Here is an 18,411-nt window from a genome sequence, read left to right as displayed (position 1 = left end):
AAATCCTTTAAATTTGTTGCGAACTATATGCATGAATTTGAATCTGAATCTATTTAGGCAAAATTGTATATACTTCTACAAAATCTATGTATGTACAGACTTCTACAAAATCTCGGGCAATATTTGGGAAATATTTATAATTGTTTAGACAATTTCGCAAAAATACATTTATGATTCATTCATTGAAAAATTTGAAAATTTGAGTCATTTCTACAAGTTTTCGACTTAGCAGTGAGTATCAGTAAGCATACAATTTTGGAAAAATTTTTGTCTAGTAAATAAAATTTTGACTAAATTTTCTATAGAAATAAAATTTTGGCAAAATTTTCTATAGAAATCCAATTTCGACCAAATATATAGAAATAAAATTTAGAATAAAATTTAGCTAATTTTTTTATAGAAATAAAAGTTTGAAAAAATTATTAATAGAAATACAATTAAAAAAAAATTGTGTATTAATTTTACAAAATTTTCTATAGGAATAAAATTTTGCAAAATATTCTATAGAAACAAATTTTTGACTCAATTTTCTATAGAAATAAAATTTTGACTAAATTTCCCATAGAAAAAAATATTTCTATAGTAATAAAATTTTGAATAAATTTTTTATAGAAATAAAATTTTGACAAAATTTGCTATAGAAATAAAATTTTGACAAAACTTTTTATAGAAATAACATTTTGACAATTTTTCTATAAAAAAACAACTTTGAAAAAATTTTCTGTCAATATTCCACATATGTATATGGCCTTAAGATAAAATTAAACAAAATAATTTCGATTGTTCGAAATATTTCAAATAAATTGATATGGGCATTAAAATGGATCGATCCAGCCCATCTGCTAGTCTAGCATTCTAGGAAACATATAAAGATAGCCGTAATTGGAAGTTGATTTTCATTTACAATCATGCTGTACATTGATCGAATGAATAACGCAATTCGAATGAATTAGTTACAAAAATGTGAAGTATTTTAAAAAATTTGGTTTAGCCGGAGTCGGAGTCGAGCAAAATTTTTACGACTCCGACTCCAGCAAAATCTTCAGACTCCGACTCCAAGACTTCGACTCCGACTCCACAGCCCTGCTAACAACCATACCAAAATTGGTCCAATCACACAAAAATTGGTCCATATGGGTTCATAATCATGGTTGCCACTAGAACCAAAAATAATCTACCACAATTTTATTTCTATAGAAAATTTTGTCAAAATTTTATTTCTAGAGAAAATTTTGTTAAAATTTTATTCGGTTCATAATAAAATTTTCATCATTTTCAAAATTTTATTTCTATAGAAAATTTTGTCAAAATTTTATTTCTATAGAAAATTTTATTCAAATTTTATTCGGTTCATAATCATGGTTGCCACTCGAGCCCCAAATAATCTACCAAGATTTTATTTCAATAGAAAATTTTGTCAAAAGTTTATTTCTATAGAAAATTTTGTTAACATTGTATTTCTGTAGAAAATTTTGTCAAAATTTTATGTCTACTTTGTCAAACTGAATTATATACGTATTGGATCGATCTTTTTTGATTTAATATATACCATGTATGGACTTACATACAATTTAGAAGATGGTGTTAGGAGGTTTTAAGATACCTTGCCATCGGCAAGCGTTACCGCAACTTAAGTAATTCGATTGTGGATGGCAGTGTTTAGAAGAAGTTTCTACGCAATCCATGATGGAGGGTACATAAGCTTCGGCCTGGCCGAACTTACGGCCGTATATACTTGTTTTTCTTCTAGGCGTTCCATACGAGGGCAGTTCGGAAACGTCTTAGCCTAGCACAAAAAGCTCGGTATAAACAGAAAAAAGTTAAGTGTTTTGGAAACTTCCATCTCTGTTATGAACACATGTTAAATTTTCGATCTGGCAACTCCTTCATATAGAAACAGGTGTTCAAAACAGACGCATCCGCGATTTTTTTACAATGGAAAAATTAGAAATACGTGCTGTCATTAAATATTTGCATAAAAATGTTTATCGGGACAAGAAATTCATAATGATATGGTGAATGTGTCAGGTGAAAGTCCTCCTTCATATGCAACAGTAAAAAATTGGGTTGCTGAATTTAAACGTGAAGATGAACCATGTAGTGGACGTCCAAAAACAGCAACAACAACAACAAAAATTGTAACCAAAGTGCATGATAACAGGTTGGCTGATAAGTCCCCGGTCTGACACATAGAGGGCGTCGCTATTATTAAATACATATTATTTTTATATAGTACCAACCTTCAAATGATTCGTGTCAAAATTTGACGTCTGTAAGCCAATTAGTTTGTGAGATAGAGCGTCTTTTGTGAAGCAACTTTTGTTATTGTGAAAAAAAATCGGCTGAGTGGACAGCGACCGGTGAACCGTCTCCGAAGCGTGGAAAGACCCAAAAGTCCGCTGGCAAAGAGTAATGGCCTCTGTTTTTTGGGAAGCGCATGGAATAATTTGTATCGATTATCTTGAGAAGGGAAAAACCATCAACAGTGACTATTATATGGCATTATTGGAGCGTTTGAAAGTTGAAATCGCGGCAAAACGGCCCCATATGAAGAAGAAAAAAGTGTTGTTCCACCAAGATAACGCACCGTGCCACAAGTCATTGAGAACGATGTCAAAAATTCATGAATTGTGCTTCGAATTGCTTCCCCACCCACCGTATTCTCCAGATCTGGCCCCCAGCGACTTTTTCTTGTTCTCAGACCTTAAAAGGATGCTCGCAGGGAAAAAATTTGGCTGCAATGGAGAGGTGATCGCCGAAACTGAGGCCTATTTTGAGGCAAAACCGAAGGAGTACTACCAAAATGGTATCAAAAAATTTAAAAGGTCGTTATAATCGTTGTATCGCACTTGAAGGGAACTATGTTGAATAATAAAAACGAATTTTGACAAAAAAATGTGTTTTTCTTTGTTAGACCGGGGACTTATCAGCCAACCTGTTATGGTATTAAATGATCGACGAATAAAAGTGCGTGAAATTGCTAATATCATGGGCATCTCAAATGATCGAGTCCATTTAATTTTGCATGAAGAACTACAGATGAAAAAGCTTTCTGCAAGATGGGTGCCGCATTTGTTAACAGTCGATCAAAAACGCATAAGAATGAAAATTTCCCAAGCTTGTTTGGATCGTTTTAAGCGAAATAAAATGGATTTTAAACGTCGTTTCATAACTGTTCATGAGACATGGATCCACCACTATACTCTAGAGACAAAAGAACAATCAAAACAATGGACTGAAGCTGGAGAAAGTGTCCCAAAGATGGCAACGGTGTTTTGGGACTTTGGGACAAAGGTATTTTATTGATTGACTATCTGCAAAAGGGTAAAACAATAAATTCAGAGTACTATTGCAACATTTTGGATCAATTAAATGTACAAATTCGAGAAAAACGTCCCGGCTTACAACACAAAAAAATAATTTTTCATCAAGGCAACACACCAGCGCACAAGAGTGTTTTAACAATGGCTAAAATCAACGAATTAAAGTACGAGTTGCTTGACCATCCACCTTATTCTCCTGATTTAGCTTCCAGTAATTTTTACTTGTTCCCAAATATAAAAAAATTCCTTGCTGGCAAGCGTTTTACCTCAAAATAGAGTAGTATCCTGTTGTTGTATTATTGTTAGTATATTAATGTTAGAAATAAGAGAATTGTTTTGAGTAGTATTTAAAATGTTGATTTAAGTAACTGTATAAGGCCTTTGTAAGGCTTAGTTACATATGAAAATAAATAAATTAAATTAAATGAAGATGCAACTACAGTTGTAAACCGCTATTTTGAAGACCTTGAGGAAAACTATTTTAATCCAGGGATAGAATTGCTAGAAAAGCGTTGGACTAAGTGTATTGAAGGAGATTATATTGAAAAATAAAAATATTTTTAAAAAACTAACTATTCTCTTTCATTAATAGCTTAAGAAGTTTTCGAACCGCCCTCGTATGTTCACAATAATTATACTCCAACCATCATTGTGGTCGAAAATTCATTAAGAATTAATTCATTTGATTGAAAACAGTTTCATTTGAAATGAAACAGGTTTCAATTGATTTGAAATAGACTTCATTTGATTTGTAACATGTGCCATTTTATTTGAAAAAGCATTCATTTGATTTGAAAAAGGTTTAATTGAAGAAAATGCTATATATTCACATGAAATGTGGTGTAAATTTTTAATCTTTAAAATGAGTACTAAGTTCGAGTTTAGCCGCTAAAGTGAAAACTAATTCAGTAAAAAAAGGCATAAAATTATACATATTCGTTCCAAAATTTATTAAAACTTGATGGGAAATAGCCCAAAGCAAAGTTTGTGTTTCTTAAAATGGATTATTAAAGAAATGTAATCGTGAAAAAATTACGATTTTAGCGGCTAAACTCGAACTTAATACCCACCTTTAGTGAAAATGCGTCGGGGAAGTGAACTTTCAGATGAAGAACGTGGAACAATTACCGGAATGAGCATTGGTGGCAAAGAATTTGGAGAAATTCTATTTGCGACACGGCAATTAGCATTTTTTTTTTTTGGAAAAAGTAAGTAAGATAAATCGTCCAACTACATGATCAACATTTGTCAAAATTGATAGAAAATAATATTAAATTGCTTAATGTATCAATAAAAATTATTTGCAATTGTATTAAATTTATATCTCAAAGATCTTAAATAATAATACTCTAGCAATGACTAACTCAAATACAATACTTCGTTAGGGTTCATTAACATAACGTTTGTTTTCATTGATATAACGTATGTCTGTCATTCAGACAAAGAAAAAAACTGGGTTCATCAGTAAATATTTTTCATTCATACATTGTATAATTTTCGTTAATATAACGAAATGGCTTATAGCAATGTAATTATTCGATAATACTACGAAATGTATTCCTTAAGTGGCTTCGTAAATAACATATAACATAAAATTACATTGTTATTACGAAATGCTACGTTGGCTGATTTTTAATAAAGAATTTCGTACTTTTTTACCAGTGTAATGGTATCACCGAAATTTTTAACTCCGTTCGGAGTCGGCTGCAAAGAGGAAGTCCCTTGTCATTGAGCTAAACATGGACTATACCTAACCTACTTAACACCACGTGCAAAATTCTCACCATATGCGGATGAAATTTGCACCTTCAGGAAGCTACAGAAATCAAATCTGGGGATTGGTTTATAATAGGGTTACATAATTATGGGCCGATATGCACTAATTTTTGCATAGTAGTAATTTGCTCCTACAAGCGGATTCCAAGCCTAATCTGAGGGTCGGTTTATATGAGGGCTATATCTAAAATGACAAGTTTCAAGTGGATAGCTTGTTTTGTTCGGAAGTAAGCGTGATAGCATTAACAATTACCACTTAAAACCCCCAAAATGGAAATCAAATAATGCCCCACGATTTGGGTTTTTTGCGTAACGAAATAAAACATCGTTTTGGGTATACAATAGAGGTGTGATTCGTTACGAGTTACTTGCGCAGACTGATCTCTCCATCATACATTGTTGAATAAATACCCATTCTCTTGTTCTCTTTTCGCTCTTTCCATTCCTCAAAATTATTCAATTTCAATCACAAAGGTGATTGGATCAATAAGATGTGTAATTGGAAACGGAAAAATTTTCAATCACGTTTGTAATTGAAAATTATTTCCGAATTGATTGAATCAATTAATATTTTAATTGGAAAGGTAACAAATATCAATCAGTTTTTTAATTGGTTTTTATTCGGATTTGATTAAATAATTAATTGAATCAATTAACATATTAATTGAACCCGTTTCCAAATTCAATTAAGTGTTTAATTGAAAAAATTTTGGTGATAATTTTTTGTGTGTATAGTGCTACATAAATAAAATGTTAACTAATATATGGAATGCATTTTACCTAATTTCTACGAAAATCACATCGTACAAACAAATAAAAATGTCTTTGGCGCTATACGAAGTTCAATCTCCCGAACATATCTGGAATATATGTAAAAAAAAAAAACAAAAAACAAAAAACAAGTATATACGGCCGTAAGTTCGGCCAGGCCGAAGCTTATGTACCCTCCATCATGGATTGCGTAGAAACTTCATCTAAACACTGCCATCCACAATCGAATCACTTAAGTTGCAGTAACGCTTGCCGATGGCAAGGTATCTTAAAACCTCCTAACACCATCTTCTAAATTGTATGTAAGTCCATACGTGGTATATATTAAATCAAAAAAAGATCGATGAATTATATACGTATTGGATATAATTCAGTTTGACAAAGTAGACATAAAATTTTGAAAAAATTTTCTACAGAAATAAAATTTTAACAAAATTTTCTATAGAAATAAAATTTTCACAAAATTTTCTATAGAAATAAAAATTTTGACAAAATTTTCTATAGAAAGAAAATTTTGACAAAAATTTCTACAGAAATAAAATTTTAACAAAATTTTCTATAGAAATAAACTTTTGACAAAATTTTCTATAGAAATAAAATCTTGGTAGATTATTTTTGGCTCGAGTGGCAACCATGATTATGAACCGAATAAAATTTGAACAAAATTTTCTATAGATATAAAATTTTGACAAAATTTTCTATAGAAATAAAATTTTGACAAAATTTTCTATAGAAATAAAATTTTGACAATGATGAAAATTTTATTATGAACCGAATAAAATTTTAACAAAATTTTCTCTAGAAATAAAATTTGACAAAATTTTCTATAGAAACAAAATTTTGGTAGATTATTTTTGGCTCTAGTGGCAACCATGATTATGAACCGATATGGACCAATTTTTGTGTGATTGGACCAATTTTGGTATGGTTGTTAGCGAGCATATACCAACACCACGTGCCTAATTTGAACCGGATCGGATGAAATTTGCTTCTCATGGAGACTTCGCAAGCCAAATCTGGGGATCGGTTTATATGGGGGCTATATATAATTATGAACCGATGTGGACCAATTTTTGCATGGTTGTTAGATACCATATACCAATATCATGTACCAAATTTCAGGCGGATCGGATGAAATTTGCTTCTCTTTGAGGCTCCACAACCCAAATCTGGGGATCGGTTTATATGGGCGCCACATATAATTATGGACCGATGTGTACCAATTTTTGCACTGTTGTTAGAGACCATATACCAATACCATGTACCAAATTTCAGGCCGATCGGATGCAATTTGCTCCTCTTTGAGGCTTCGCAAGCCAAATCTGGAGATCGGTTTATATGGGGTCTATATACAATTATGGACCGATGTGGACCAATTTTTGCATGGTTGTTAGATACCATATACCAACATCATGTACCAAATTTCATCCGGATCGGATGAAATTTGCTTCTCTGTGAGGCTCCGCAAGCCAAATCTGGAGAATGTTTTATATGGGGGCTATATATAATTATGGACCGATGTGGACCAATTTTTGCATGATTGTTAGAGACCATATACCAACACCATGTACCAAATTTCAGCCGTATCGGATGAAATATGCTTCTCTTAGAGGCTCCACAAGCCAAATCTGGGGATCGGTTTATATGGGGGCTATATATAATTAAGGACCGATATGGACCAATTTTTGCATGGTTGTTAGAGACCATATACCAACATCATGTACCAAATTTCAGCCGGATCGGATAAAATTTTCTTCTCTTTGAGGCTCCGCAAGCCAAATCTGGGGATCGGTTTATATGGGGGCTATATATAATTATGGACCGATGTGAACCAATTTTTGCATGGTTGTTAAATACCATATACCAACACCATGTACCAAATTTCAGCCGGATCGGATGAAATTTGATTCTCTTTTAGGCTCCGCAAGCCAAATCTGGTGATCGGTTTATATGGGGGTTATATATAATTATGGACCGATGTGGACCAATTTTTGCATGGTTGTTAGAGACCATATACCAAATTTCAGTCGGATCGGATGAAATATGCTTCTGTTAGAGGCTCCACAAGCCAAATCTGAGGGTCCATTTATATGGGAGCTATACGTAAAAGTGGACCGATATGGCCCATTTTCAATACCATCCGACCTACATCGATAACAACTACTTGTGCCAAGTTTCAAGTCGATAGCTTGTTTCGTTCGGAAGTTAGCGTGATTTCAACAGACGGACGGACGGACGGACGGACATGCTTAGATCGACTCAGAATTTCACCACGACCCAGAATATATATACTTTATGGGGTCTTAGAGCAATATTTCGATGTGTTACAAACGGAATGACAAAGTTAATATACCCCCATCCTATGATGGAGGGTATAAAAAAAACTTTGGTCGAAGCAGGGATCGAACCCACGACCCTTGGCATGCAAGTCGGACGTAGCAACCACTGCTCCACGGTGCCAAACTAAATGTTTGTTTCTGTTAAATATACTTTGTTTATTCGGATCGTGGGCGCCGCAAGCTATGCTATATAAATATAACTGATGACCATAACAGGTACATAGCTCAGTGGTAAGTGTGTTGGCTTACAAAGTGCATGGTTCGCGGCTCGATTCTCTGTCCAGGCAAAAGGTAAAAAATTTTTTTTTAAATTTATAAAATTGTATAATTTCTTCGACATTGTTGGTATTACAGGAAAAGGTAAGATGTGAAGGAAAATGCATTTAGCAAGAAAACAATGTTTTTATCTGTCTTTATGAAATTGTTTTTACATCTTGGAAAAGAATAAATGTTTATCACAAAAAGTATATACTTTTCTTCCAAATACACTTCCTTACAGCGAAAAGCAAATGAGAAACGTACTTTGTTTGTCTAAAATTTCGGTTGGGAGGAAAGAATTATTTTTTTGCGTGTAGTCATTACATAAATATATTGCCCGATTTTCACAAATTTGGCTACATGACCCATACTACACGGAAAAAATATACCAGGTTTTGGTTTTAATTATGGGTTTTAGTAATTTTTTGAATGAAATTTTAATAAAAAATAATTGTATTTACAATTTCAGCAAAAAAAAAACTCGCAATAAATACGATCAATTATGCGTTTTATTGAAAAAATTTGTAAGGGTAATTATCTTTGTTATTATATATACAAAGTTAGCCATTTAGAACTACCAAACTGCGTATTGTATATATAATTATGTTTGTGATTGCAAATAATATTATTAAAAGAAAAGTTCGTGTTTTGTAAATATAATCATTACAGTTATTACAATTACAAAAACCATTATCCAAATACAGAAACAAATTGGATGTAAATACAATAATTACCGTAATTATATTTACAAATGCGGTATTTAAAACAAAAATTAAGAATTTGTAAATGTAATTACATATATAATTAGATTTACAAATTTCTCATTAAAAAACAAAGAGGAACGATATATTTTCTTGTCTTTGCATGTTTCTCTGCGGCCAACTTTTTTGTTTCTTTCAATCAGAAATCTAACGGTTTATTAACTGACGCATTCTTGTATCACATTAGGGTGAATTAAACAAAACTACTCACAAGTGAATATAAAATGTCAAGTTCTTAAATGGCTTTCATTTTAATGATATACTTATTCAAAATGGAAAAAATATTTTAATAGAGATTTAAAAAGTACACATATTGTTCAAACCTTAGTTTTAAGTTCCATTGAAAATTATGAAATATAAATATGAAATATGTGTAGTCTCAATTTTTTCGCCTCCAAATCAATTTTACGTGCTGTGTAATGATTAAGTTTTGTTCGTTAATTGACAATCTTTAACTCTCAACTAATCAAATTAAATTCTCTATACACAAGATGGAAGAATAACCACCCTAATACCTTGGTTGCAATTCCATACTAACACTTATGTACATGGGTATCCTCTATGTAGACTAGAGAGTAAGAACACCATGTTGCCAATATAATATTTCAGATATCTGTTATTCGCGTTTTTTTTTTCCTTTATATTATTTGAATAGAGTCATATATGCTAATATAGCAATTTGAATTATCCAAAAGAAGTTTTACAGAAATATAATACCTAATTTATCATGTCCGATTGCACAAGAAAAGTGCAAAGTGTAAAAGTGTGAAGTGTAAAGGGCCGCAGGATACAAAAAACTTTTTTAATCAAATAAAAGGACATTTATTAAATTAATGTATTTGTAGTAAATATTGTTTAAAAATGTCGTGTGTTGTAGTAAAATTTTGAAAAAAATGTTGTAAAAATAAAATTAGTTAATTTATTAAAACAATCATTTATTTTATTACATTATTTTATTAAATATTTTTTTATTAAAGTATAATGACTCCATTCTTCCACCAGCAGGAAATCGCATTATTTTGATTCCGTATATAAAAAATTTCATGGAAATTGGCTTCAAAAATATTACACCATGCAGTGAAATATATCATATTTCAAAAAACAGTATATATTTCAGTTCAGTGCATTTAATTCAAGTGTTTGTTTTTAATTATTTGTGTAAAAGTTTTGCAGTTAGTACATTTATAAGAAAATTAACGTTTATTGTTTTTTGTGCGAAGAAAAATTTGGGCAAATACCTGAATATTTTAAACATTTGAAAGAACATGTACTGCCAGTGGGTGTTATTTATGAGTCCTTATGTGGAGAGTGTCACCAAAAATTTTCTGCGAGAAATACATTTAAAAAGCATTTTAGACGTCATTTTAAAAGAAGTAGCGATAAATTAAACCCACAAAAAATGGAAAACAATTCTCTACCGTGCTCATCTTTCGAAAATATTAATTCTACATCTTTAATAGAAATTGCAACGAGCGCTAATAACAAAGAGATTTACGACTATAAAAACAATTTAAATGAAGCGAGTAACTTGGTGATTATATTTTTGGTAAAATTACATACGTTCAAAAATTTGTCTCGCTCATATATTTATTCCATTAGAATGTTAGCCGAAAATTTGGTACTTAATCCTTTTCTTAAGTTGATTGAAGAAAGTGAAGCCTCACCCGACTCAGAAAAGTATCCCTTGTCAGATGTGATAAAAGATATACGAGCAACTTTCAATAATCATAATACTGAGTTTCGATTGCTAAAGTCACTTCGAGAAAAAAACTTAATTGGGAAGGTGCATTATATAAAAGATGTTGATAAGATAAAAATCAATGCAGCAATTATGCGTTGGAGTTTCAGTTTCAAAAAATTTTTGAGCATAACGACATCTTGAACTTGTACTAAATCATATAAAAATGTTTGAACATGAATCCATAACTTTGTTCAGGGTCAACTTTGGAAACAGAAACACAGCTTATATCCCGAAAAAATTTTAATTCCGTATTTTCTATATGCCGACGATTTCGGCATCGACAACCCACTTGGAGCCATAGCAAATAAAAATAGCATGTGCAACTTTTATTATAGTTTCGTATGCTAACCACAAAAAAACATCTAAACTGGATGACATTTTTTTTGGCATTCTCCGTGAAGTCCATTGACTTGAAACAACACGGAAGTGCCTGCATAAAACCACTAGTAAATACATTAAAACAGCTGGAATTGAAAGGGGTTGAAATAAAGACAAAGCAAATTATTTTTGCTGATTTTGTCTAATGAATAAATGTAATGCGCAAAAAGAGTCGTCCGAAGACATACAACTTTTTAGAAATAGGGTTAATTATAGAAATGCACTTGAAAGGTGTTTACTTTACGAGGATGTAGGTATAAATGACATTTGTCCTTTCGATGAAATTCCCTCCTTCCATTGTACCGAAAATTTCGCAGTGGATTTAATGCATGATGTTTTCGAAGGCGTTTGCGACAATATTTTTACTGAAGCTATTAAATACTTTATTAATATGGACTATGTTACTCTATTCCTATTTCGAAATTTCGTAATTTTGCAAAGGTGTTTGAACATATAATTTGTAGACATATACTTTTTAATGTGAAATGCATTATTAATCCATCACAGCATGGTTTTATGCCTGGTAGGTCTACTACCAGTAATTTAGTTGATTTCACTCATTACTGTATTCGTAATTTTGAGATTAATTTGCAGATAGATACCATTTATTCAGATTTTTCAAAGGCTTTCGATAAAGTTCCACACAATTTGTTGATTTATAAATTGTCCAGAATTGGGTTTTCTGATAATTTTATTAAGTTTCTTCGATCTTACATATCTCACAGAGTTTGCTCTGTTTGTATTGGCAATACATGCTCAGAACAATATATTCAAACTTCTGGTATTCCACAGGGAAGTGTGTTAGGGCCTTTGCTCTTTAATATTTTCATTAATGATATTCAAGATTGTTTTAAGTATTCAAGACATCTTTTATATGCAGACGATCTTAAGATTTTTAGATCTATAAGGAGTTCGAATGATGTTGTGTTGTTACAGGAGGATATAGATAGGTTTATTTTATGGTCAAGACTTAATAAGTTGCCGGTAAACCTTGCAAAATGTGTACATATTTCTTTTCATCGAGGCCGGAGTATTATTATGTCTAAATACAGTATGGATATGCGAACGCTTAGTACTGTTACTGAGATTTGTGATTTGGGTGTTGTATTTGATGTGAAATTGAATTTCACTAGACATTTGGATTATATTATTCCGAAGGCGTATTCCTTATTATACTTCGTTAGAAGGAATGCTTCGGAATTTAAAGATCCTTATGTGAGGAAAAGTGTATATTGTTCGTTGGTCCGGTCTAAATTGGAATATGCGTCTATTGTTTGGAGTCCGACTGCTGCCATTCATATTAATCGGGTTGAGAGAGTCCAGAAATCTTTTACGAAATTTGCTATGAGCACTATAAATTTTTGTGATGGTCTTCCTTCTTATGAGAGTAGATGTATGCTTATTTCATTGAAAACTCTTAAGTCTAGGAGAGATATTTTTTCCGTAATGTTTTTACATGGTATTATTAATGGAAGTATTGATTGCCCAGAACTTCTTTCATTCATTAGATTTAATTCACCACCTCGTACATTAAGGTATTATTTTCCTTTCAATTTGGATTTTCATTCTTCAAATTATGCCTTGAATGAACCGATTCATAGGTCTATGAGATTATTTAATAATATGTGCGAACATTTAGATTTTTCTATGTCAAGAGTAATGTTTAAAAATTTGTTGAATAATTTAATAGTTTAATATTTATATTATATACTTTTATTAGGATTAAGAAAATTTGTATTTCCAGTCTGTAAGGATTTATTCCGTAGACACAGAAAAATAAAGAATTCGTTAAATGATAGACTAAATACGTTTAGATATCCCAAACATGATAAAGGCAATGAAAAACTTTGTATTAAAAAAGCAGAAATAGATAGTGGAAAACTTAAAATGTCAGCTAAACAGATGATGGCATTTTGCCACTATTTTACAATTTTGTTTGGCGAATATATTATGAACGGGGACAAAGTATGGCAATTCTTATTAAATTTTTTTGAATTAATTGATGATCTAACCTGTTATAAAGTATCGAACTCACTCATAAATCAAGTTAAAAATAAAGTTGAAAAAATAACAGCTGGCTATCAACAACTTTTTAAAAAATCTCTTACACCAAAGTTTCATTTTCTTACCCACTACCCCACCATTATGAGACAAAGTGGACCTCCTCGAAATTTTTGGAGCTTTAAATACGAAGGTAAACACAGAGAAATCAAAATTTATGCTCATATAATAACCTCAAGAAAAAATATTGCAAAATCTTTTTCGCACAAAAAACAATTGGAATTTGCTAGCTATTTATTCGATGAGGAGAAATTTTCCGATAACAATTTCCAAATTTTGCTTACAAACTCACAAATAATAAATAATAAATAATTGTGCACTACTATAAATACCTAAGGAATTTTTTTACAAGCAGATATTTGGGGTTATAGATATGATACTCAAAAGATTGTGGCGAAGTTCACGTCAGATTTTGAATTGTATAGAATTTGCTATATAGTTCAACTTGAATCAAATAGCATTTATTTTGTTTGTAATAAACTTGAAGTTATTTTTAGAACTCATTACGCAACGTTTGAATGTGAAGGGATTGACAACACGTTTACATTAATTAACTTCAGGGATATAGTTGCCCCCCCCTATTGAAACAACCATAACTTCGCAGAACAAAAATTTTCTAAAACTGAAGGAATTTTATGGAAGTGTTTATTGATACTATAATGAATGAACAACCCAATCTTAAAGAACTTCTCACAAAATGGAATTTTGGCTTCTTGTATGATATTTTTCTTGGTAAGTAAATCTTTTTCGTGTCACATATACTCAGAAAAAATCCTTTAATTTGGTTGATCTTGATTCAATTGCTGAAATGGTAATATTGATTAAAAACTATATTTAACATTTTTATGTTCTATTTTCTGAGTGTATATGTTTCATATTCCTTTATAAGCTAATGTATACTTTAAGATGCATCTAATATTTTCAGCTGAAGATATAGATATAAATGTTCTCAAAATCCTTGAGCAAAGACATATGTATAAAATCTACAAAATAACAAATATGACAATTGGTCAACAAGCCATGTTGGAATACGATTTAAAGATGTGGAAAGATTCTGGAACTACATTTGATAAACCTCCGAAAGAATCGTTAAAACCTTCTCCTTTAGAGAATACGCATCTAAAATCTCAGGGCATTTCAGTCGAAGAAATTTTAACGAACACTTCAAATGGAAAGGAACTTTTAAAATACTACGCCAGGTATTCATATTTTAATGAAGAGCAGCGAAGTTTATTAATTAATACAATTGTAAAATACATCGAGAGTTCTGAAGTTACATGCGGACTATCTGATTGTACGGAAATTGAAAACCAAATAGGCTCTGTTCTTCATTCAGAGCAAATTGTAAGTTTTTTACTTAAAATCCTAAAATTTTTGAATGCATTTTTTATTATTTATCTCCTTCAGGAATTCTATAATGCAGGCAAAAAGGGGAAAATATACAATAAATTATCAAACAGCAGAAGGGCATCAAGAAACGTTCTTAAAGAAATTGAATCAAATGAAAACAGTAAATACCTAAAATAATTACATATAATTTCTGCAATTGTGTCTTTTTTAAAGTTATACCCGAGGATAGCTACGGACCCATTCTTCAAATTCTTCGAAGTGATGGTATTACAAATGAAGAATTCAATATATGTGCCCCATTACGATTTCAACAAATTGCTAAATCCAAGAACAATGGCGAAATTTACCAAAAGTGGCAGGAATACTTTTTTAAATCTGGTATTAATTTGGTAAGTGTTTGAACAACACCTAAATATTTGAACAAAATCTATTTTTTCGTCCTTTTTAGATTAATATAGATTTCTCACTAAAATATCCACATGCAGCAGATTTCAAAAAAAGGTGGGCATAATATTCTGATAAATTCGCATACGTCATGAGGACCAAAATATCACAAGCGCATATTTCAAATTAATTGGTTAATCTCACTACATTGAATACAGGTGGATATTGTATTTTTTATCACCGATAAAGTAATAATTTCCATTTTCTTAGACTCGAGAGACTTTTCGCTTCTGTGGTACCTTCATCATTTACTACCTCCTCAACAGAGAACTAAAACAGATAAACAGATCTGGTGCAAAATTCCGAAAACGATGCACAGTGGTTGAGTCACAGGAAGGGTTTGCTGTTGTTGGGGCTTCAATGGAAGAGATTGAAGCTAAACTTTACGTCCTCAAGTTGCAAGCGAAAAATATTCGGCCTAGATTGCTTATGATAGGTGAAATTAATGATGTTAAGTCAGTGTTAGTATATTTTGATAATAACAGATACAACTTTTTATCAGTACTTGATGCCTTATTTAAGATATCTTTCGCCTTCAATTTCCTGAAGAATCTGATGTATTTTACAATTTTATTCAACTTTTCCTTTTTAATCTACCCACATCTAAAAAATACGCTAAATCATGTTCTTTAAAACATGAAATATTAGCTAAAAACAACTGACTGTGAAATATAAGTATAGAAGTTTAATTATATTTATGAATTTCAAATTCAATATAAATATTAATAAATACAAGTAATTGCATTGATGGATTATATTAGACACACAAATCGGTATTTATATGAAAAGTCATGTGAACTTTATGAATTTAATATTATATAGTCTAACTTTTTAGTTTCGTTACTATAAGTGAAATGTTAATACGTTATGTTTGTTCCTTTATTCCATAATTTGTACATCTTTTCACGCATAATCACTAATAAAATGATTTAACAAAAATTGTTATAACGTGTTTTTACTACATTAAATTAGGTAGGGCCTAAAAATAGGCTAGGCTATTCTGCAGTAATTTAATTTTTTTAATCACTGCGGTAATTAATAGTAACATTATGTATATTAAAATAATGTCATAATTATAATAAGCGCAGTAATTGAATAAACCAAATTGGTTATTATATTGAAAGAAATTATTCAATTATCAAAATAATTAATGCTGTTTATTACTGTTAAAAAATTATTTGATTAATTAATTTAATAACCATGTTTATTAAAATATTTTTATGGTTTCAACAACATACATAATTAAAGGGTGATTTGTTAAGAGCTTGATAACTTTTTAAAAAAAAAAAACGCATAAAATTTGCAAAATCTCATCGGTTCTTTATTTGAAACGTTAGATTGGTCCATGACATTTACTTTTTGAAGATAATTTCATTTAAATGTTGACCGCGGCTGCGTCTTAGGTGGTCCATTCGGAAAGTCCAATTTTGGGCAACTTTTTCGAGCATTTCGGCCGGAATAGCCCGAATTTCTTCGGAAATGTTGTCTTCCAAAGCTGGAATAGTTGCTGGCTTATTTCTGTAGACTTTAGACTTGACGTAGCCCCACAAAAAATAGTCTAAAGGCGTCAAATCGCATGATCTTGGTGGCCAACTTACCGGTCCATTTCTTGAGATGAATTGTTCTCCGAAGTTTTCCCTCAAAATGGCCATAGAATCGCGAGCTGTGTGGCATGTAGCGCCATCTTGTTGAAACCACATGTCAACCAAGTTCAGTTCTTCCATTTTTGGCAACAAAAAGTTTGTTAGCATCGAACGATAGCGATCGCCATTCACCGTAACGTTGCGTCCAACAGCATCTTTGAAAAAATACGGTCCAATGATTCCACCAGCGTACAAACCACACCAAACAGTGCATTTTTCGGGATGCATGGACAGTTCTTGAACGGCTTCTGGTTGCTCTTCACTCCAAATGCGGCAATTTTGCTTATTTACGTAGCCATTCAACCAGAAATGAGCCTCATCGCTGAACAAAATTTGTCGATAAAAAAGCGGATTTTCTGCCAACTTTTCTAGGGCCCATTCACTGAAAATTCGACGTTGTGGCTCGTTAGTAAGTCTATTCATGATGAAATGTCAAAGCATACTGAGCATCTTTCTCTTTGACACCATGTCTGAAATCCCACGTGATCTGTCAAATACTAATGCATGAAAATCCTAACCTCAAAAGAATCACCCTTTACTTTCAACATTAAATATTCTCAGAAATTTTAATTACCTACATTGATTAAATTTACAACTTTGGTACTTCAAATAATTAGATAATTGAAATTACAAATGGGGTTATTGAGTTTACAATTTTTTTTATTAACCCAAAATTAATAAAGAAATAATTGAGTTTACAATCTCAGGCCATTTCCAATAATTAAAAAAAAAATATTTTTTCTGTGTAATTGAGCGTTTCCTCTCTATTAATAATGGACTAAATTTTAGTGGTATACTAATTCTGTGGGTGTAAAATCAAGTATAGCTTCTATTTTTATCACAAGATTTGACTGAATATAGACACATTACCGGCTTTATTGCAAAATACCAACCATATGGCCATATATTTCTCACTTATGAACGGGTGTAACTCAACTTATATAAAACACTCCTGTTAAGTGTCGCACTAAATTATCAAGAAACTTTTTAAAATACCCTCGCCTAGCACAGTCTAATACTTTTCAATGCCTCTTTGATTTGAGAAATATTAGTCATTTTTTTCAGATTTAGAAAAGGCTCTTTACATAATAATAATAAAGGGTGTTTTCTAAGAGCTTGCTAATTGGAAATTTAAATAAAACACATGCCAAATTTTGGAATGACCAAAAAAAATTTATTTGGTAGATAATTTATTTTCATTTAACGACTATTTTGCACAAAGGCCATTCTGGAGGTCCAATTTTCGACCACCTTTTCAATGATTGAGGGCGTATTTCACCAATGACACGTTGAATATTGGTTTCCAAAGTTTCAATCGTTGCTGGAATATCCAGGTAACCCAATGACTTCAGGATCCCCACCAAAAGTTATCAAGAGGCATCAACTCACACAAACGCGGTGGCCAATTAACAGGTCCATTTCTCGTAATAATTCTGTCATTGAAATATTCTTTCAATTAGTCAATTGTTTCACCCGTTGTATGATAAGTACCACCGTCCTATTGACCACATTTCATTTACATCCAAATCTTTAAGTTTTGGCAACAAATATTCATTGATCATGATT

General features: G+C 31.4%; 1 protein-coding gene across 1 annotated transcript; it reads right to left on the bottom strand.

The window, feature by feature from the left end:
* Window positions 1-16,554: 16,554 nt before the first annotated feature.
* LOC142238370 (uncharacterized) lies at window positions 16,555-17,318 on the bottom strand. The gene has a single exon (XM_075309985.1). The coding sequence runs from the start codon at window positions 17,266-17,268 to the stop codon at window positions 16,555-16,557; it is 714 nt and encodes a 237-aa protein (XP_075166100.1). The 5' UTR covers window positions 17,269-17,318.
* Window positions 17,319-18,411: the final 1,093 nt, after the last annotated feature.

The sequence above is a fragment of the Haematobia irritans genome, chromosome 5, assembly GCF_050003625.1.
Source record: "Haematobia irritans isolate KBUSLIRL chromosome 5, ASM5000362v1, whole genome shotgun sequence".
NCBI classification, from domain to species: Eukaryota; Metazoa; Arthropoda; class Insecta; order Diptera; family Muscidae; genus Haematobia; species Haematobia irritans.
Note: the sequence above shows the minus strand (reverse complement) of the source record. Positions and strands in the feature narration are given on the sequence as shown.